The 21,718-nt window shown below is 44.4% G+C and overlaps 1 protein-coding gene across 11 annotated transcripts in view; it reads right to left on the bottom strand.

The window, feature by feature from the left end:
* Positions 1–21,718, bottom strand: part of SKAP1 (src kinase associated phosphoprotein 1) — a 354,748-nt gene that overhangs the window by 30,505 nt on the left and 302,525 nt on the right. For all 11 annotated transcript variants that reach the window (XM_081166710.1, XM_081166709.1, XM_081166706.1 and 8 more), the window contains one exon: positions 781–886. In XM_081166710.1, the coding sequence (XP_081022836.1) occupies positions 788–886 (99 nt within the window). In that variant the 3' untranslated portion in view covers positions 781–787. The remainder of the gene's footprint in view (positions 1–780; positions 887–21,718) is intronic.

Raw genomic sequence — 21,718 nt, 5'->3', positions numbered from 1 at the left:
AACATTGAAAATTGTTTGGCAAGCAGCTGAGGAATGCAAAAGGAAAGTTCCTTCAAAGTTTTTGACTTGCCATGAGAAAAGTCAGCCACTTCAGGTGATGAATTTCAGGTGCCATTAAGAGCAACGGAGTGAGGGCCAAACTACATGCTAAGTGCATATTTGAATTTGTCAGTGTCTTTAAGTAGCAGCTGCAGGTTCCCCTAATCTCAGTACTATAGCAGGAGTGATAGGTATTTAGTGGGGCGGGGGGGACAGCATTTTTCTTTTTGGAACAAAAAGTAGTTTGTGAGGTGGGAAGAATTTTAACTGGAACTGCACTGCAGTGGAAAGGGTTAATCCACTCCTCAGCCTGTGCTGAGGCCCCGATTCAAATTGATCGAGGATGGGGGCTTAGCTGCTATTTAAAAACCCATGCCACACATTTATTATAATGTGTAGCTTGGTTCTGAGAGACAGACGTATCTGAGAACAGTTCTCTGGCAAGTTCTAGTGCAGGCATAGGCAAACTTAGCCCTCCAGATATTTTGGGATTACAACTCCCATGATCCCTAGCTAACAGGACCAGTGGTCAGGGATGATGGGAACTGTAGTCCCAAAACATCTGGAGGGCCAGGTTTGGCCATGCCTGTTCTAGTGCATCAGCCCTACTGAAGTGAGTAGCAATTATTCAAGAGCATCATATGGTGACTGTAAAGCAGAACTGTCCCATAGCAGGCGATTAAACCTGAAGGAGATCCGCCACAATCGTTGCCCAACGACACAAACTCAGCCTTGTCTTACCTGCCATTCATCTTTCCACATCGTAGGCAGGCATAAGATACTCCTTTGGCACAATCCCCACCATGCTGTTCAGCTCTCCGACCCACCAGCCATACATGTTGTACTCCTGGAATTGAAGTAAGAACAGCGTTAAGAGAAATAGCTGGATGAAGGGCCTTGATGTCATGGGCTTAGACTCCTGCCTCTGCCACAGAACTCGTAAGAACGTAAGGGCCTCCTGGGTCAGCCCAATGGCCCATCTAATCCAACATGGGAGCCACAAACACAAGCAGCCTGAAAGGTTACAGCAAGACTGCACTGATTGTAAAACATACACGTGCTCATCATTCTGGGTAGTGGTGGGATAAATTGCAAAATACAGTGGTACCTCGGGTTAAGTACTTAATTCGTTCTGGAGGTCCGTTCTGAACCTGAAACTGTTCTTAACCTGAAGCACCACTTTAGCTAATGGGGCCTCCTGCTGCTGCCGCTCCACCGGAGACCAATTTCTGTTCTTATCCTGAAGCAAAGTTCTTAACCTGAAGCACTATTTCTGGGTTAGCGGAGTGTGTAACCTGAAACATATGTAACCTGAAGTGTATGTAACCCGAGGTACCACTGTACTCAGCATTAAGTGTCACTTGGTGTTGATAGAAAAGTTAAAGGGCTTAATGGATTGTGTCCAATGAGCACAGGATCACAGAATTGTAGAGTTGGAAGAGGGTCATCTGGTTTCCTCTTTACCAGGTTAGACATACCCAATTCCCTCAACCCTTCCTCATAAGGCTTGGTTTCCAGACCCCTGATAATCTTGGCTGCCTTCCTCTGCACACATAGTAGCTTGTTAATATCTTTCTTAAATTGTGGTGCCCACAACTGGGCGCAGTACTCCAGGTGTGGTCTGAAAAGAGCAGGACTATTCCTTCCCATGACTGGGGCACTATACTTCTGTACATGCATTTAAAATAGCAATATGAATTATTATTTCTCATTTAATATTTTTTTGAACTTTTAATTTGATGTAATTTTGGTTAGCTGCCTTAGACACTGTAGAAAGACAGGATATAATCAATTGCATTAAAACAATAAAAATACAACTGTCAAGGGTCTAACATATAAAATAAACCTGTTGGAATAAAGCAGCATTAAAGCAAGAGTCCCAAATGCTTTGTATTTCTCCCTTCGCAAATGCTGCACCAAATAAAACTACTTTTAACTTACCATAACACTTAAGAATACAATATTAATGTTCATAGATAAGATTCTCTGTACATATAAAGGTTTGGACTAGGCTTCTGCCTGATGCACCAGTTTTCTAAGGGGAAAGGGTTGTGTTTGTTTTTGCATATTCTTCAAACTGTATCCTTCCGCCTGCAGCTTGAAGAGTTCAGAAAAATATCTACCACTTAACCCTGTTGATTGTGCAAACTTGTCCTTACAGAGCCTTCTGCTACAGCACCCAGAAGAACTGCAAGTTCTGGCAGAAGTTCTGTTTTGGCTGTGGAGAACCCGGGACTGTCAGCTCTCTGGCCAGTGAGTGGAGCCATAGAGTCTTTGCCCTTCCCTTAGTGGTGGAAAACATGATTCTAGCAGCTGTTGGCCCACTGGACAATGGGTGAGGCAGAATGTCCTACATTTTGCTCCTTAAATAGCTGCAGGGATATGTGAAGCAAAAGTAAAGAAGAGTTCCTCTGAGCACTTTCAGAGTGCTTTCTTCTCTAGAATAACCTCTCTCATGGACACGTTAGGAGCAAGACGCTGCAAGCTGAAGGGTTTCCAGGCAAGTGTCGCAGCTTTCAGTATAAAGGCTATGGGTTGTTTCACACAAGTATGTTAATCACTTGTTGACTACGCAGCATCTAATGGCGACATGCATGGCGAACGAGCCATTATAGATTAATCACCACAAACATCTTTCATATCACCTGATGTCAGTTCATGCACAATGCTTTTCAGCCCAGAGTCAGTTCACACATTCTGCTAAAATAGCCAAGAACAGAGTAATGAAGTGATGTAGATGTATGTGTGAACAAGCCCAAGGCACCAGGAAAAAAACAGAGAAAGGGATACTGTGCCAGATGGATGTAAAAGGCGAAGACTGAGACCGGACCCACCTTCTTCCAAGCACTGCCTTGGCCTGAGCACTGTGAGGTATTTTAAAACAATTTCGGCTTTGATGGATTGCTGGGGAGCCAGCGATTGTTCATAATCAAAAAAGGAAGAATGGAATGCAAATGAGCACAAGCCGAGAACCATCGGCGCCGGGCGCTTTATTTCCCTGTGCTGTGCCAAAAAGAATTAAAACAACATTAAACTCCCAGCAATAATGTTTAAGCTCTCGTTTCCGAGTGCCAAATTGCACCGCTCTGGATCATACAGATGTTCGTTAATTATGCTAATTTTTATTAAACTATTAAAATGGAGGAAGTTGCACTGGCAGAGCCCCGGCCCGAGGTGAACCCTGCCTTGCGTCTGGAGGTGCTAATTTGCCAGCTTCCCTCCATAAGCTGCTGATGCCGGAGGTTTGGGCTTTGCTTAGCAAGGGGGAATTTTTTTGTATGGGGTGATGGAGAGGATGACTTCTTCAGCAGAAAATGTTGAAACAAATTCCAGTGAGTGCTAGACGCTAGACCCTCTGGACCTGCACACATCCATTGATCCAGGGCAGGCTTGACCATGAGGACAGAGGAGGTAGCTGTCTGAGGTGGCTCCGTTCAAGAGAGGCTTCCCATGCCACACCAGCAATCCTGAGTCCAGGCTCTTAACCCTCCTTTTGTGGTAGCTGGCTCCCCATGCAGAGTTGCTCCAGGACCTGTGCACTATAGCTTAGAGTTAGCAGGGGACACCCCTGATTCATGCCAACAAGGGCAGCAAGAATGCTGAGTTTGTCCTACAGCAATCCAGCATTAATAGGGGCTTTTTTATTATTTTGCAGGCATGTTTCAGCACTGTAAAATGTCTAAGCACTGTAACTTTGAGGTCAGCATCCCAAGCAGAGTTCAGTTTCAAAAATGATAGTGGATTTTGGAGTTCATTCCCAGCCCCTCTCCTGGGCCCAGGGTAAAAGGCCTCAACAAAAGGATATCCTGGCTAAAGCGTTATGTGCTTCAGGTTTCCTGCACCCCCTGATTCACAGGAGTACTGGTATGAAAGACAGGCACATTGAAGACTGCCTAAAATTGGTGTGCTGAGTAGTGAAATCAAATGGAGGCGTGTAGTATCAAAAATTAGGAAAATCTGCAATGTTCTTGGCTTGAAGTCTGAACTGTGGCCTAGGGAATGGGATCACAGGATTTCACCTTACCTGCGCTGACTGCATGAACTGAAAGAGGTGTGTGTGTTATCCAAGATGTGTAAAAGGATCTCAAGAACAGAACATAAGCTTAGCGCAGGGGTGGCATCCCTGCCGATTAAAAAAGATGAAGCAAAAATATGCAAAGGAAGTAAAAATGAAATGCAAAATTTCTCTCCCCATCCCTTGGCTCCCAAATTTCTTGTCAGCAGCAAAGCTGAAACAGCTGCATGCGGATCAATCTTTCCTGGGCGTGGGGGTCCGTGGAGGGATTGCACATGCACAGACATAGAAGAATTTATGTTGCTGATGTACACCAACTAATGGGAAAACAATATCTAAACCTATGGGAAAGGACATATAAACCAAAATAGGATGCCGACAAGCAACAAGGGGGACATTTCTTGGCTACTCTCAGCCTTCTCATGCGGCTGCTTTACTGCTTTTTGACAGCATCACGGGTGTCCTTTGCATGCCTCCTGTCTCGATGTCTGGACTCTCTCTACCGTGGCACAAGAAAATGCCTTAGCAAGCAGGTAGCGGCAGGGGGTAGGGGGAGTAAGACTGGGAGGAAACAGCAGGCAGCTCTCGTAAGCCGGAAAAGAGAATGAAGACCCCTGCTACAGAGCCGCTCGCTTTTAATTTCCATCTGCCCCCATCCCCACTGTTTCCCTATTTGGAGAGCGTTCTGCATGACAGCTCAGCAACTACCCAAGATGACCACTGATACGTCTTTGAGGGGCAAGGCAGAAACAGCCTCAGGGCTGCAGCGCTCTTTTGCTTTCTGTATAAAATATGTGTGCATGTATATTACTGGGGTGCAAATCTAATGGGAAGTTATCACCCACTGAGTTCTTTCTCGGTAAGCCCAGATGCAGCGGCTGGTTGCAGTTACTCAGTGGTCATAGGAATATAATGAATGTGCTTTATACTAAATCAGACCTTTGGTCTATTAAACCCAGTGCAATGTACTCTGACTGGTGACGGCTCTCTAGCAAAGGTCCTTCCCAGTCCTACTCTGGGAGGTTTTGTAACTGGAGATGCCTATGCCTTGGAACAAACTTGTTACTTTCTGCATGCACATGACATGTTCACCTGCTGAGCTAAACCAAGGTAAGACCTGCTGCTTGTTAAAAGCTAGTTTTAGATTTTATATATACCCCACATGCAGACAAGGAGAAGCCCCTTTATGTGTCGCAAATGCTTTATGCAGGAAGAGTGATGTTTAAAAGATCCTTACCAAATGCGTATCCCTAACCACAAATAGCAGGAGCATGCTTCTGATTCTGGCAGCAGCTTTCACAACTGCTACTCATGATGGGTGAAGTGCATTTAGTGGGTATTTTTAAATATTACTGTTCAGGATCTCATGTGCATTACATGTGCAGCATCTCTGTAAGTAAGCATTTCCTGCAAGCTGCTTGTCAGCGAGGCAACACTGAAACAGGCTGTCATTTGCAAATAATTAAGAGCAAAAATGAATTTGACTCAGTGTGTTTGTGTGTGTGTGTGTTTGCTCAAGCAAGTTCTCCTTGCTACAATTTATTTCCAAAAATGTGAATCTATATTCTCCTAATTATGGTTGCTCTGGGATTTAGAGCTAAGCTCTTGCAAAATTCATCCCACTTGCATGAGCTGCCAACAGCACTGACAGTGGAATAAGTGAGACAATTTGCAGAACTCTGAACTAAGCTGTTGACAGGAACAGCAAACTACAATATGGCCACAGATAAGATTGACAGGAGGAGGAAGGCTGGGCTGAATTCCTAGTCAATCATCAAAGAGGTTGGTTAATTTTTAGAAGCAAGAGGTGTTGGAATAAACACTCAAAGGAATTCCTTCCTTCGGTCCCAGAAGTGTATGCATTGGATATTCTGTGGTTACTCAAAGTATACAGCAACTACATGCTATGAGAGACATGGTGTTGCTATCCAAAACAGCAACCTGGTTTTGAGTTCTCCCCTTCCTCCTCCATAACTTGTAGTAAAACTAACAGCATGTTCTGATACCATCATCATGTTGCATTTTTCCTTGGCAATGACAACCAGTGATTTATCTCTATTGATTTATTGCAATTATTTATATCCTGCCTTCCAGGATGTGGCAAATCCTTCCATGATGTGAGGAATTGGATGTGAAGCAATGACGAGGAAACACGCAGCACGACATCAAGAAATTGGCTACGTTTTACTACACGTTACGGAGCAGGGAGAACTCAATACAGAACTTCTGCTTTTGCTGGTAGCCCCATATTTCTCATCATGTACAGCTCTGCCCTCACTATGAATGGAAAGAATCACTACACATGCTCAGAGGCACTCTTTTTTCATGTACTTAGTTTTCTCCAGAGGAGAGCCCTGGCACCACACATGAGGCAAGGTGCAGTGACGGCCCACTGGGGCAGCAGATCCCAATGTTGATCTCCCCCTCACACCTTTGTTCCTGATGTAGATCTTCCCTTGTCCCTTCTTCCCTAGTGGGAAAGGGGTGCTATTTTGGGGTCTGCCTCAGGTGCCAAAATGTCATGGGCTGGCCCTGCTTGGCACAGAAAACAGATTCTGGCTCCTGGCTAAGCCTCAGGGTTTGGAGGCAAACTCTTTTCTCTATAGTGAGACATTACCTGTTCTAAAACAAAAGGCTGGCTCCACACCCCACCTTGCCAACGCTGATCTAGCAATATTTACTCCTCAACCCCAACTTAGCTCTAGTTACAGTCCAAGCGCCTCGTAAACAACCCCGATCCTACTTTGGCGATGTAGTTAATCAGCCCCAGTCGCTCACAGAAGATCAATGGCGGGATGATGGATGCCCGAGGAGAAAAGCCAAAATCAATCACAGGCTTATCGGTATATGATTGCTTGGCCCCATTATTAGTGCCGGAGCATCATACATTATTGTTAGTAAAATGGAGGCCTCTAATTCATAGGTGAGCTGTGTCACGCATTATTGGAGGGTCGCTTGACATGGGAGGGTTTTATATTGGGTTGCTGCAGACATCTGTTTACCTCAAAAACTGGCCCAGGGCTGAAAGCTGGCTCAGAACAAAATTTAGGGCTTAACACTGGAAAGGAAGTAACCTGAGCACATTGGCCAGTTTTTTAGAATGAAAGCGAGGTGCTAGGGTCTGAATGTCCCCCAGGAAGTTGCAGTGACAGCTCAAGACATTTCTCCTGTGCTCATGTGCAGCTCCCGCCCTGCCCCCCGTCATTTCAAAGGGGCTTGCATAGAGAAACTTCCCTGTAGGTAGTGCTCTATGAATGAGACCTCTCTGTCTCTTTAGTGCCCAAAACCTATTTTCTGAGATGACAGCCTACGTTGCCTCATGGTCAGGCGGAAAGTCATGACGTGGCCTCTGCCATGGAAGTCTAGCCTTCTTAATCCTAGATATCGGGGTCAGGAAGGGGCGCCATCTCTTCATAGGAGCTTGTACTTTCCTTCCATTTCCTCCAGGATATCAGGAACTCCTGCAACTAGGGAAGGAGTTGCTTTTGTCTACTCCCAAGAGGAGAAGAGTGTGGAACCTCACAGTGTGGAGATGGGGTGCGGGAGGGAGAGAGAAGATCTGGGAAATTACAGAGTGGCCAATCTGACTTTGATACCTTGGAACACACTAGAACAGAGGAAAAAGGAGTCAGTTTATAATCATCTGTGTAACAATGTAGTGATAAGTGATTTTAATTGGGTTATAAGCTTAGTAGATTGTGGGAATGTAGTGGACATAATTTATCTTTATTTCAGCATAGCATTTGATAAAGTTCCCCATGATATTTGGTTAGCAAACTGGTTAAATGCAGGGTATACAATAATCCCATCAGGTGGATCCAGAGCAGGAAAAATCGAGCATGTTCATCAATGGTTTCTCATCAACCTGGGTCATGTTTTTGAGCATGGTACCACAAGGATCTGAGCACAAGCATACTATTCCTTCCTGTGGTTTCCAGCAACTGATATTCAGAAGCATTGCTGCCTCTGACTGTGAAGGCAGAACATAGCCATTGGGGCTAGTAATCACCTTTACACCGGACCCACTTGGAAACTATGGTGCTACTAATGCAGCCTAAAATTGTATTATATTTTTTTGGGGCAGCTTCACACTGCTGATCCATGTTCCCGTGGCGTGGGGGGTGCAGGGGGGGCCGGCCGCACCGGGCGCAACATCGGGGGGGGGCGCTCGCACTCGCAGCTCTCTGTCCCTATCTGGCTCACTCACTCTCTCTCACTGCAGTGCTGGCTGTGCGAATCCGATCCGAGCCGCTGGGTCGCCGCCCACTGTGGAGGGGGTGGGTGCCAGGCGTGCGGTGCGGAGAGAGAGCGAGGGACTATCTGGGGGAGGGACAGTGCAGCAGCCGCCCAGCGCAGTGCTGAGCGCGGGAGAGAACCACACCAGACCAGACCAGGCAGCAGCAAGAAGAAGCTGGCAGCGGCGGCAGGTTAGGGGGCGCAAATTACTTGCCTTGCCCCAGGTTAGGGGGCGCAAATTACTTGCCTTGCCCCGGGTGCTGACAACCCACGCTATGCTGCTGCCATGTTCAGCTTGTGATTGATTATAATTCTGAGATCTAATCAAATCTTTATTATTATGGTCAATGACCAGATCCTGAAATCCTTTTTGTATGCTGCCAAGCCAGATGTCCCCCATACTATCCTTGTGCATTTGATTTTTTAAAAATTAGTCTATATTGAATTTCCTTTTGTTAGTTTCAGCCCAGTTTTCCATTGGCACCACACTTTTAGAAAGGATGCAGACAAACTTGAATAGGTTCAGAAGAGGGCAAAAGTTGTACAATGAAAGGTTGAGGGAACTGGGTGTGATTAGCCAGGTGAAGAGAAGACTGAAGGCAGATATGAGAATAAACTTCAAATCTCTGAAGGGTTCTCTTATAGAACAGGGTACTTATTTTCCGTTGCCCCAGTGGGCAGGACTAGTTCTAATGGGCTTACATTACAGATGGTAGATTTCAGTTAAACATTAGGAGAAACCTCTCAACAATAAGCACAGATAAATGAAGACTGGGAATCCAAGGGACCTAATGAGACCCTCAAGACTTTTCTATCTGTTCCTTGGGACTTTTCCTAGGTCACACCTCTTAAAGGCTCTGCTCTGCTGGAGTGTGTTTTCCCTTCAGGCCAGTGTGCCTGATAGACTACAATATGGATATGCAGCAGCTCTGAGAGCTTTAAAGGAGGTAGAGGGACATGATTGGTTTTCTGGCATTACCTGATTCCATGGACCAGGAATGTGTTATTTGCATCTTGTGTGGAATTGTCTGAAGTTCCTCCCTCTGAACAGCTGTATGGGTGATGCATTCCTGTTCTAATTGGTGCTTGAACGAGTGCTTAATTTCTGACTATATGTGATTATTTCTCACAAACACCTGTATCTCAGAGTGAATTCAGTTGTTTTAACTTCTAAGTGCTGAAGACCAGTTGTGAAGTGCTGGCGGACAAAACACGTTCTATAAACTAACACTGGACATATCTGGAGAGTGCTTAGTTCAATATGGGCACTTCACATCAGAGTTGTGATTAGACAGTTGGCAGGCACAAGTGTCACTGATCATACCTTTTCCTATGGATACAAAAACAATTCAATGGCACATAGATTCCCCCAAGGATTCATACCATGAATGTTATATCTAGTCATAACATTAATGTCATAACAGGAGTGTATGGGGTATTAGGGGAGGGTACTGCTTCTGGTGGGGGACATGTTGTGCTCCTTCTGGGGTAATTTATCCACCTTTGGTCCCCACCTTGCACTCAGCTCCCACCTGTGGCTCCTAGAAGCTGTCAGCATGTGACAGAGCCAGGGAATGGCTTTGACTAGCCAGCTAAACCAGGTGAGGGTAGCTGAAGGGACTCAAACCCTCGGTGGTTAGGGACTTTCCCTGCATGCAAAGCCAGGCTCTGGGGAATTGAGTGGATAAGCTGTTACTAGATTTATCTGCCAGGAGAAGAAACAAGAATAAAGTATAAATTACTGACAAATGCCAAGGAAAGAGGTGGATTCTCCTTACCAGATCTGAGATTATATTTTGAGGCGTCTTATCTTTGCTGGTTAAAGGAATGGATATCGCTGAAAAACAGTTCCATATTAGATCTTGAAAGTCATGATAACAGATTTGGCTGGCATGCCTATTTGTGGCATGACATAAAGCTTTTCTGAATCACGTTATAAGGAAACCGGTGTATGAAGTATGGGACAAATATAAAAAATTATTGGAACACAAAACACCATGGTGGCTCTCCCCACTTGAAACAATATTGGTGAGAAAAAGGAATATGAGAAATGATTGGGCAACATATAAAGAATTATTAATAGAAGTAGACCAATATTTAAAATTAAGGAGGTTCAAAGATATAAGAGAATTAGTAACCGACTGGTTGCAATCAGTGGTGTAGCTAGCTGCTCGGGTGCCTGGTGTGTGTGTGTGTGGGGTGTGTCCTGCAGCCAGGGGCAACACGATCTGCACCGATGGGGGCGGTGTGACCCTTGCCGATGGGGGTGGAGCCAGCCTCTCCGATGCTTGGAGCCTCTCTGCCGCCTCCCCCTCAGCTGTAGGGCAGCTGAGGGAGAGGCAGTAGGCAGACGCAAGTCCCACGTTGCCGTTTCAGGCAGTGCAGAACCTGCAGGCGACTAAGTCATCACGTCACTCCTAAAAAGTTTTGTGAGCCCATTTTTTTTAAAAAAACCCTCATTTTGTCAACCCCCCCCCCCAGTGATGACACCCAGGGAGGACCGCACCCCCTTCCTCCACCACTGGTTGCAATATCACCAGCTTAATGAAGTGTTTAGGTTGGACAAAAAGAAGGGTTTTCTAAATATACATATATATATATATCACATGTGGTGGTCATGTAAGATGATAAAAGACTTCTGGGAAATGATATGTAATGAATTGGGGGGGAAATGTTGAAAATAACTTTTCCTAAGAAACCAGAAGCTTTTCTCTTAGGTATTATAGGTCCAGAGATTCCGAAGGACCAGATGAAACTATTCGTGTACGTGGCTACAGCTGCCTGGACTCTGATAGCCCAGAAATGGAAAGATGGTACAACTCTGACCAAGGAAGTGGCAGATAAAACTGATGAACTATGCCGAGATGGCAAAACTTACAGGAAGAATTAGAAACCAAGAAGAGGCGGACTTTAATAAAGGATGGGGAAAGTCTACAATCTACAGTGGTGCCTTGCAAGACGAAAAGAATCCGTTCTGTGATTCTCTTCGTCTAGCGGTTTTTTCGTCTTGCGAAGCAAGCCCATTGAAGGATTAGCGGATTAGCGCTATTAGTGGCTTTTAGCGGCTTATCTGCTGATCGGATCAGCTGATAAGCGGCTTAGCGGCTTAGAAAAAGGGGGGGGGGAGGAAAAAAAACCAGCAGGAACTCGCAAGACATTGTCGTCTTGCGAAGCAAGCCCATAGGAAATTTGTTTTGCGAAGCACCTCCAAAACGGAAAACTCTTTCGTCTAGCGAGTTTTCCGTCTTGTGAGGCATTCATCTTGCAGGGCACCACTGTACTTGAAAAACGATTGTAAACAATTACACACTTTGGTAGGAATGACAGAAAACTTGTGGTAAAAATCTGAACTATGGAATGATAGAGGATTTATAAGAACGGATTTATCAAAGAGATGCAGAGGGGGAAATCACAATATTAAGATCGACAATGGGGCAGGGAGGGAAGTCAAAGGGGATTTCATGTTTATCTTCTTATTTTGCTTGTATATGTAAAATAGAAAATGCAAAATCAAAATAAATAAATAAGAAAGTAAGTTCAGGCGAGTAGCCTTTTCTCTCTTGGTAAAGGTGGCATACTTCAATTGCCTTTCATAAATCCTCTGCCCACACCTTTAACCACATTCCGGTTTGCTGCCTTTCTTTCTTTCCATGTGCTTACATTCACCAGTCCTCCTCCTAGGCTGGTTCTTTACGTATTCAAACGCTTCTTCCCATAAATCACAATTAGTATGAATTATTAAATCTACACAACATGCACAACCATCCCATATTACTTCTTTGCTATTAATATAATCAGAACGCTGCAAAACTCCCACAAGGAACTTCATGGGATAGAGGCAAAAAAAGTGTGCAGTTAATTTCCAGGAGGAGGCAGGAGAATTTGGGGATGAGCACTGGAAGCAGAGATGTCTTGTAATAAGGTAAGCCTTCCTCAGATGCCTGGTTTTGGCAGCTCCCATTCATTTCAATCAGGCATGTACAGGACAGCTTCCCAACGGGTTATGCCCTTGTTTATTATGAGTGCAAGGGCATGCCAGTTAGATTTTCCACATCAGGCATCAAAAGATGGTGGACTCACTCATGGAAGGAAGAGAAAGAGTGCACAATAATGTCTGACTTTGATTGATTTCTTAAGTTATCAAAAGTTCCCCCTCTCTTTAAGTACCTAAGGTAAAGGTAAAGGTACCCCTGCCCATACGGGCCAGTCTTGCCAGACTCTAGGGTTGTGCGCCCATCTCACTCAAGAGGCCGGGGGCCAGCGCTGTCCGAAGACACTTCCGGGTCACGTGGCCAGCGTGACATCGCTGCTCTGGCGAACCAGAGCTGCACACGGAAACGCCGTTTACCTTCCCGCTTGTAAGCGGTCCCTATTTATCTACTTGCACCCGGGGGTGCTTTCGAACTGCTAGGTTGGCAGGCGCTGGGACCGAACGACGGGAGCGCACCCCGCCGCAGGGATTCGAACCGCCGACCTTTCGATCGGCAAGCCCTAGGCGCTGAGGCTTTTACCCACAGCGCCACCTGCGTAAAGTAAAAGGACCCCTGACTGTTAGGTCCAGTCGTGGACGACTCTGGGGTTGCGGTGCTCATCTCGCTTTACTGGTACAGCTTCTGGGTCATGTGGCCAGCATGACTAAGCCGCTTCTGGCGAACCAGAGCAGCGCACAGAAATGCCGTTTACGCCACCCATGTCCCTGGTACCTAAATACGGGTACCCTAATGCCTCAATATGCTCTTGATAGGCGCTTGTGGCACTTAGTTGTAATCTCAGAGGTGAGAGAGGTGAGATACACCAATGCAAGAGGAATTGTATTTCGTAGGGAATGCATCCTAATGTTGAGGGGGAAATTTAACATAATAAAATTTAAGACTTAAATCTTGATGAACTTTAAGGTAAAAAAGTTTGGTATCAACTTGTCAAATTTACCACTTTTTTACCAACTTGTTCGGCTTTTCACAAAATTCCTTAAAGCCAACAGCATCAACAAATAAAATAAAAATTAAAAAATCATTTGTTTTTGTAACGATGCTTCAATTAAGAGAATTCTGCTCCCCTACCAAAGTGTAAAAGTGCTAGTATATTTGCCTTTGTTTCCTGCAGACAAGTGCATTATTTAAAAACAAGGAGGTCCCCCTGCCCTTTTTCCTTTTCCTTGAACTTCTATTTGGAGGAAGAATCTTGTGCAACTGAAATAAACTTGTATGCTGGATTGGGATCGGTGGTTTGTCCTAGCACTTTGTATTATTTTACTTACCTTGGGAATTTTTAAAAAATAACAATGGGTGTCCAGCTTAGAGGCCCCCCTGTTTTTTATTATGTTGAAGACAGTGTGCACCCCCATATCTAAGCTGGCGGGGTTGGGGCGCTCCTGATATAAGATCTCCCCCCCTTGCTTTGGGAGAGTGACAGACTTGATGACCTTCTGGTCCTTCCCAGTTAAAAGAATTCCATGATTACATATTAGTTCTTCTTATGTTTGCAAAGTGCTTTACAATCCTAATACCATTTATCCCCCACCCACCCCATTAAAAAAAAAGAAAAGGAAAGCATCCAAGTTCAGAGACAATAGCTTGGTTACAGCATTTCTCACCCTCTTCCTCCCCCTTCCACAATCACCCCAAGCCAATGGGATCGCAAAAATCACGTGGTGCTGCCATATTAATATTTATTCCATAAAAGCGTGGCGGCTCCTTACCACTCCGCTGCGCCGCTCTGACCGCAGTGCCAACCCTCAGGCACCGCAACACAATTTGGAAACAATGTGACGGAAATGTTTAATCTGTGCAGCCCATCTGTGCTGCGTATTTCTCCACATCTCCCCGAGAGAGGCGCCTTTGAATCTCCACACTGCCTTTAATATTCTCCTAAATCATTCCCCCCACTGCACTTCAAGGGCCATTGCTACAGTTTCACAGGTTCATCGAAAGTGCACCAGGGAGGGAGGGGGGATGTTCCAGGGGGGGGTGTGGAGGAGGGGGGGGAAGCAGGGGTAACAGGGCATTTGTTACTTGAAATTTTTTTATTTCATTTTATACTAATTTCCAGGGATTACTCTTGCTCGTACCCTTTGCAAAGAGGCAGGGGGTGGGGGGAAACACACCCCAAATAAAGACATCAGGCAGCTGGCATGAGTAAGGTTGCTTTTAAAGAAAGCTGGTTGAAACAGAGGGAAACATTATTCCCTAAGAGTCCAGCTCTAATCAGCTTTCCAATTTCAGGCCATGGGGCAACTGTCTGTCCTATGAGCTTCAATGGGGATGCCTATGATGAACTGATTTGGCAGGTCCCATTAAGTATATGAAGAAAATCACTTTGTTTGTCATTCTGAGATTTGGAGGTCCGTGGCCCCATAGCTGTCTAGGGCAGCCACTACTGGAGCAACTTGCTCATGTAAGCCACCAGACCAATACAAGCCTCATAGGCGCCCATGTGCCAAACCAGCACAGAGGTCTGCTACACTGGGTATGCATAGGCCGATTGTTTAGGACACAACAGCATTCGTCCAGCAGCACAGTACAGTGGTACCTTGGTTTACAAACTTAATCCGTTCCAAAGTCTGTTCTTAAGCCAAAGTGTTCTTAAACCAAGGTGTGCTTTCCCATAGCAGCGGGGGACTCAACTTACAAATGGAACACACTCAACAGGAAATGAAACATGTTCTTATTCCAAGGCAAAGTTCACAAACCAAAACACCTACTTCTGGCTTTGCAGCGTTCTTAATCCAAGTTCTTAAACCAAGGTACCACTGTAATGCATGTGTGATCTCCTGCATCATTTTACAGTGAGGCTCAGAGCTTGCACACTGTCTGCTTTTCAACCTCAGATCCAGTAGAACATCCACAGTCACCTGCTATTCCATACTTCCATGAACTGGGTTACTAAAGTACAAAAGCAGCTGGTTGGTGTGTCACCTTAGATCTGCTGCACATGCCACTTAGATGGTCCTGGTTGCTGCCACCTCTGTGGTTGCTCCCATGCCACATCAGGAGTATTTAGAGCTTCTCATCTGATTAGGATTTCTTTGTGTGTTTATACAACACACCAGATAGGAGTGCTCTCCAGAATAAAACACAGCTCAAAATGCAGCTATTCTTCAGTTTTGGCACTTCTCTGAATTTTGTAAGGTAGTTTTTGGCTCAAAAAACCCCCTAACACAATGCATATAGAAAAATGCATATTGCAGTTAAAAGTCTGTACAAAAATGCATGTGTTAGGGTGGAATTCACACAATAATATACATTATGCAGTAAAATGCATACAAAAATGTGTTTAAAATAATGCAAATTTTCATGCATTTAAAAAAACACCAGCTGATTGATGCAGAATAGTTATGTATTGACATACTAAATTGATATGGACTGGAAATATGCTGAACGGCATTTCCTACAACCCAGTAACAAACTTCAGTAAAAAGATGGATTTCCTCCACCTTTCAGAGACATGAGTATGGTCATGGAAAAAAGCAGAGAACATGTATGTACAATGTGGGCACCTCCTGTGTATCTCTTTGGCATATGCAGGAAAAAATCAAGATGACTTTCAGAAATCATGCTGAAATTCACAGAATAGACAGAACAATCTTTTAGGGTGCAGGCCAGTATATTTTTAGTCCATTGCGAGGATGCGAACTCTTGAGTGGGAATTTTTAATGGACCAATCTTGTGGAAGTTATCCAGTCTCCTAACAAGAGTGGAAAAGCAGTAAGTTTTATTTGTCTTGCTTTCAGTGCATGCATATTTATTTCTAGACCAAGGGAATGGTCAAATCCAATAAAGCCCCAACTCTCAAGCCACATGGATCTGGGCCTGGGCAGTAACTAGGTGGAAGACCGTGCGGGATTCCTTCCTACGCTACTCTGAACTCCTTGGAGGAAATGTGGACCCCAAGTGATAATAAAAATAATAAATTTATATATATAACTGCCCTCACCTAACCTTTAGAAGCAGAGAATATTGCAACATATAAAGTGTAGACATAATAATATTATATTAAATTATAGCTTTGGAAGTAGTATTGTATAATATATCTATAAAAGCACACCTTTGAAATGTACTGCTAAAATAAACCTTACTAATTTTTTGCCCAACTTTCATTACTGTCAGAGGTTGCACAGGCTTTCGTGAATTTGGTGTAGTGTTTAGCTGAAAGTTTTACTGATGGGAATGAATGTATATAGAGAGAGAGCGCTTGTCCAAATTTCAGCTTCCCAGATTATAAAATTTGGATTTACATTTTTGCTTCTGTGGTGAGATGCTAAATAGTTTTGACATCCTGAAATCCAGATTTCATCCACAAGATGCTGTCTGCTGTCTTTATAAGTCTTGCTTGGTTGGAATCAATTTTTCTAAGCTCAAGTTCAAATTGGACAGTTTCTCATTGCTTGAAGTTGTCTGCACTTTCAGTTTCTACCAATATCTGTGTCAGAGCTGATCAAAAAGTATGTGCGCAGCAACCCAGAATTAGACAAAATATGAATCTATGAGCAGCCATGCACCTCAAAACTCCTGTGGTGTTCAGGATGCCCTTGATTTGAACATAAAATTTAGCTTGTCCTTTGCAATCTTCCTATTTTTACTAGGTGCTCACTTTCAGCTGGATTTTGCCCACACCTATATCTGATGGCTGCTGAGAAACACTGTAGAAACTATTAAACACTGCAAGACGTGGCTACCCTCTTCTTTTAGGGAAGTGCACATTTGTTAGGAAGTACTCATTTCCCTGGAACATTCTTGCTGTATAGAGTGACCATCCTGAGGTTCTCAACGCCCCATAGAATAGACACTCCTACAAACTCCAAAGATTAGGACTCCCCAATCCCACACCAAGACCCACAGCGTCCCACAAAACCACTGCTAATTTATGTCACATTGTCTGTGTAATGCATTGTATTCCTTATTTAACAATCTGTACTTGACATGGAGGATCAGATGCACCCATTTCCTTGTTGAATTTATGTGTTTCTCTCTTTCTCATTCATACACATACATTCATACACTTAACCATCCCTGCCTTGCCATTCATGGGCCATTCAGGTGGAGAATTGTGGGGGTACTATGAGCAGTATAGCTTTTATTAACGGCAGTGCTGCTCCCAGGTTTGTGTGGGCATGAGGCTTTCCTCACCTTGAGCTAAAGCTTTCTGCACCTATCCTTCCCTCCTGCAAGCTTTAATCCAGTCCCCACTGCCCTCCTGCACACCAGCAGGGCAGCAAGGATTCGGATTCAGAATTGTGCCCTGCCCGAGTCTCTTCTTGAAGATACGTTCAAATATCCATGAGAATCCCAGGCAGCTGCCTGATCTCGGTAGATACTGGTACAGGCTAGGACAACTTGCTTTCCTGCTTTTGGGGTGGTGGTGAGGTCCCAGGGGCGGGGGAGCATGCTGGGGTAAATGCACTTTGAGAGCTTTGATCCCTCATTTCGAAATCCAATGGGGTCAAAAAAGGTACATTGTATACCTTCAAAAGGAACGAATGAATCATGGTAAGAGCTGTGATTGTTTCAGCAAACCCTGTTCATGTCTCTCTCTCTCTCTCTGTGTGTGTGTTGAGGGAAGGAGGAGGGGAGCTGGACGCATTCTGGTTTGCCAAGATTTTCAGGCCGGTGCTGTTCGTTACATCATCTGTTCAACAGAGGTGTTGCTATAGCAGCTGCTTATAGCTTCATTTCCTGGATACCCCCCCAGGGGGGTGTCACAGCCGGATCCACCTGCTCTTTTACCCTACCCTCGGCGGGGTCATCTTAAGGTCGCCAAAATAAATGAACGCCGTTGCTAATGATCTGTTTGCTGGCTGTTTATGCTCCGCGAGTGTCAGGGGCGCTCACATTTAGTAAACTCATTATGGGTCCAATTAGACTTCACCATTGCTAGATATTTAACTCTTTTTTCCCTTTTAAATTAGCATTTTAATAACATTCTATCCAGCAAGGATTGGGGTGGGGGGTGGGGATGGAGAACAAAATGACCATTTTTCACGGACAAAAACTTCTTTAGCCGTAGGTGGAACTTTAATAGCAGATCTGTGAGGGCGGCAAAAGGGAGCAGGTCCACCTTCCATTCACCCCCACCCCCATGCCAGAGAGGAAACGATAGAAGGGGAAAGGGGGGTGGGGGAGATAAAGGAAACATTTCTATTTGCTTTATCACACACTCAATTTCCTAAATTTGTTCAGCAGCCAATTATTTTCAGCGTTAACGTCTTGAGCCGCTCGCATCTGATGAAAATGAGCAGCCATCAGAGTTAAACTTTGGAAGTGACCTGTGAAGGGGTTTGGAATAATTACGTAAAGGAGTCAATTTATTTCAGATTCCCCTGGCTGGAAGAACAATCCAGAGGAAAGAGGAAAAGTAAGAAGGGGGGGGGGGAGAGAGAGATTAAAAGAAACAAGTGCTGATTAGATGATTAGAATTATCAAAATATCTCTTGGCTGGAACCCCCCTGGAGGGCCACTTCTCTTAAAAAGGTCACTCCAATTATTCTAGTGGTTTTTTCCCCATTCCGTTAGATGACTGTGCGGAGAAATTCTTCCGCCCTCCCCACCCTCAGCAACCTGTAATGACCAATTCTGCAATAGAAAGGGTGATGGAAAGCGGAAAACGAGTCATCGCATGCACTAGTTTTTACCAAGGAGCAGTGGCTGGTTTAAAGAAATAAGAATGGTTTTACTTTGGTCCATTTGCAGCACAACCTTCCTTGTGTTCAATGGAGTTTACTCACATCCTAGGTAAGTATTCATAGGATTGCAGCCTTAGTCCAGCACCCTCTCTAAAAGTTGCATTAGAGGCCCCTGAAAAATCCCCAAGCAGGGCACAATGGAGAGAGCCGTTCTGCTTGGCCCTGGCATCTGGTAGACAGTGATATAGCATCTTTGAACAAGGAGGCTCTCTTTCAAGCTATCACAGCTACTAGCCATTGTTAGATCTTCTCATAGGCATCTGGCTGGCCACTGTGGGAACAGCAAGCTGGACTTTGAGCTGATTCATCTTATCTGTTTACTAAGAATGTGTTCTGATTATTTTAAAAGGCCATTTACTTTCCATGAAATCAAGCGGTTCATGATTTTGTGAGCTTATGTCATGCCCTCCCTCCCCTGTTCTTCGCATGCTTAAAGGCCCCAATTATTTAAGCTTTTCTTCATGAGTGGGTGGGCTGATACACCACTCTTCATCAACCCAGATTCTCTTCCACACTTGCTCATATCCATATTAAGGTCAGGCATGCATCTTAAAAATGTCATCTGCACCAGCCTTACGAATATTAACTTTGGGACTGCGAATGAAGCCTGTTCTCAAGATCCAAATCCATTCTGGCACCTGCAGTAAATGCTGAATCCCAGGCTAGTTAGAAGTGTCGTGTGTGGAGCCTGCTTTGTGATGGCTAAGGTCACTTGCAGAGATCTGCACGCACCAGGTTTTTGCACCCTGCTTCAAACAGCTGAAAAAGCATGCCCAAAAGCGGGTATGCATAATAAAAACAAAACAGTGCATTTCTATAGGTGCTTTCCCTAACTATTCAAAGCACATTGTGTACTGCACATGATCTCAGTCCTGGTCTACACATGCAACAGAATGAGATGGTATATGCCATCTGTAAATGTGCTACTGCACTCATGTCCTCCTGGTGGGCTTCTCATAGGCATCTATGGGAACAAAATGCTGGGCAAGATGGCCCTTTATCCTGATCCAGCAGGGCTCTTCATAAATTCTTATTGAATGTTGCTCCCAAAGGAGAAAGATTCTCGCCTCAGCCACCTGCTAAACTCTTTTCCTACTTGTAGTGTGTTGTGTGTATATATATATATATGTATGTGCTTGTGTATGCATGTGTTTGGAGGGGAATATTAAAAATGTGTCCCATTTCATTCTGATGCGATGTCTAGAACTGGTCTCAGTTATCCTGACAACAGTCCCATCACCTAGGTCAGTATTATTTCCATATTATAGATAAGAGATTGTTGTCAATATGGTGTGAGAACTGCTAAGGAATAGCTTCCAGGTGGTCAAGCTTTATATCACATGAGAAGCTCCAAAAGTATGGATGGCCCAGATCCTGTGGTCATGTCTCATCCTGCACTGCACTATCCTCAGAGTCACTGACATTGGCATAGGAAGTCAGCATGAGACCTGGCAGGTCCACGCAATTGGAGTTTCTGTACATTACTAATTTAGCATGAAATGTGACTAACCACTGGGAAGCATATTCTTTGAGATGACCATGCTGCATCAACATCTAGCTGGGTAGCTACGCTAGTAGGTTGTAGCGAAAATGAATACAGTGGCACAAGCCTCTTTGGAACAGTACTAAGTTCATTCAGTAACATATAAATACATACTGAAAAAGAATGTGCTGCTAAAGGCTACTAGGGCTTCCAGTTTGCAACTCACACACTTAGACACTACACTTAGCAGCCTACCCGAGTTACAAACACGTTGACAAGCTTCACATAATTGCTCCACCATGTAAGCTCTGTGTTTAGAAGCTTATGCTTTCAGCAGCTAGCATGACCCAAGTCCAACACAAGTCCTGGGATGGCAAAAAATAATGTCAGAAGCCACAGTGAAATTCAAACCCACACTTCACCCAAGTATTTTACTGCTTTCTGTTATTCTACATTGGATGGAATCTATAATTGCATTATCTTCTACATTTAGAAATGGTCTTCCTATGGAAGAAGAAGATAGATTTGTAGGGCAATGGAGTTTGGAAACATCCTCATTTTGTTCAGTACAAATATATCTCCAAAGTTGAGTTTGTGGGGCTGGGGGAGGTCTGCTTGCAGAAAAAGGCATGAATGAATGGTGTAAATTGGGTAATGCCTGTGATGTCGCCAATACATATTTTGTGAGGAAAATAAATATATATGTGCTTTATAAAAGTAAAGCAGTAAGCCCACCTGAAGTATGAGAGAAAGGTGAAAAATAGGTAGGTGACCCAAGGCGGTATTCGATTAAGTTTTACTCAGAGTAGAAACATTGTAATTAATGGACCCAACTTGTCCCATTGAGTTTAGTGGGTCCGTTCTGAGTAAAATATAGTTGAATGCCACCCCTAGTGTTTTATCTTGTTGGACAGTACATTTGTCATTGAAAGCTTGGCTCACACTGCTGGTGAATATTCCACTGTGTCTTTCATTTCAAAAACTAGTTGAACTAGGGGATAGTTGAATGCTAGTGAGGGCAAGTAAATACATCTACTCCATGAGCCACAATATATAAAGGGAAGCTGTCCTGTGCTGCTCTTTCACTGTTCCCATCCATTTCAATGGGGCTAGTGCTGGAGAACTCCATTTCAATGGGGCTTGTGCTCCATGTCAATGTGTGCTGAGTAGGGGTACCAACTGAGTTTTCCATGCAGGCATCCAACTGACTCTACCCAGTCCTGCCTGCATCCAATCTCATATTAATAATCATCACCTCTGACAAATG

Source organism: Podarcis bocagei (genome assembly GCF_964188305.1).
Source record: "Podarcis bocagei genome assembly, chromosome: 13".
NCBI classification, from domain to species: Eukaryota; Metazoa; Chordata; class Lepidosauria; order Squamata; family Lacertidae; genus Podarcis; species Podarcis bocagei.
Note: the sequence above shows the minus strand (reverse complement) of the source record. Positions and strands in the feature narration are given on the sequence as shown.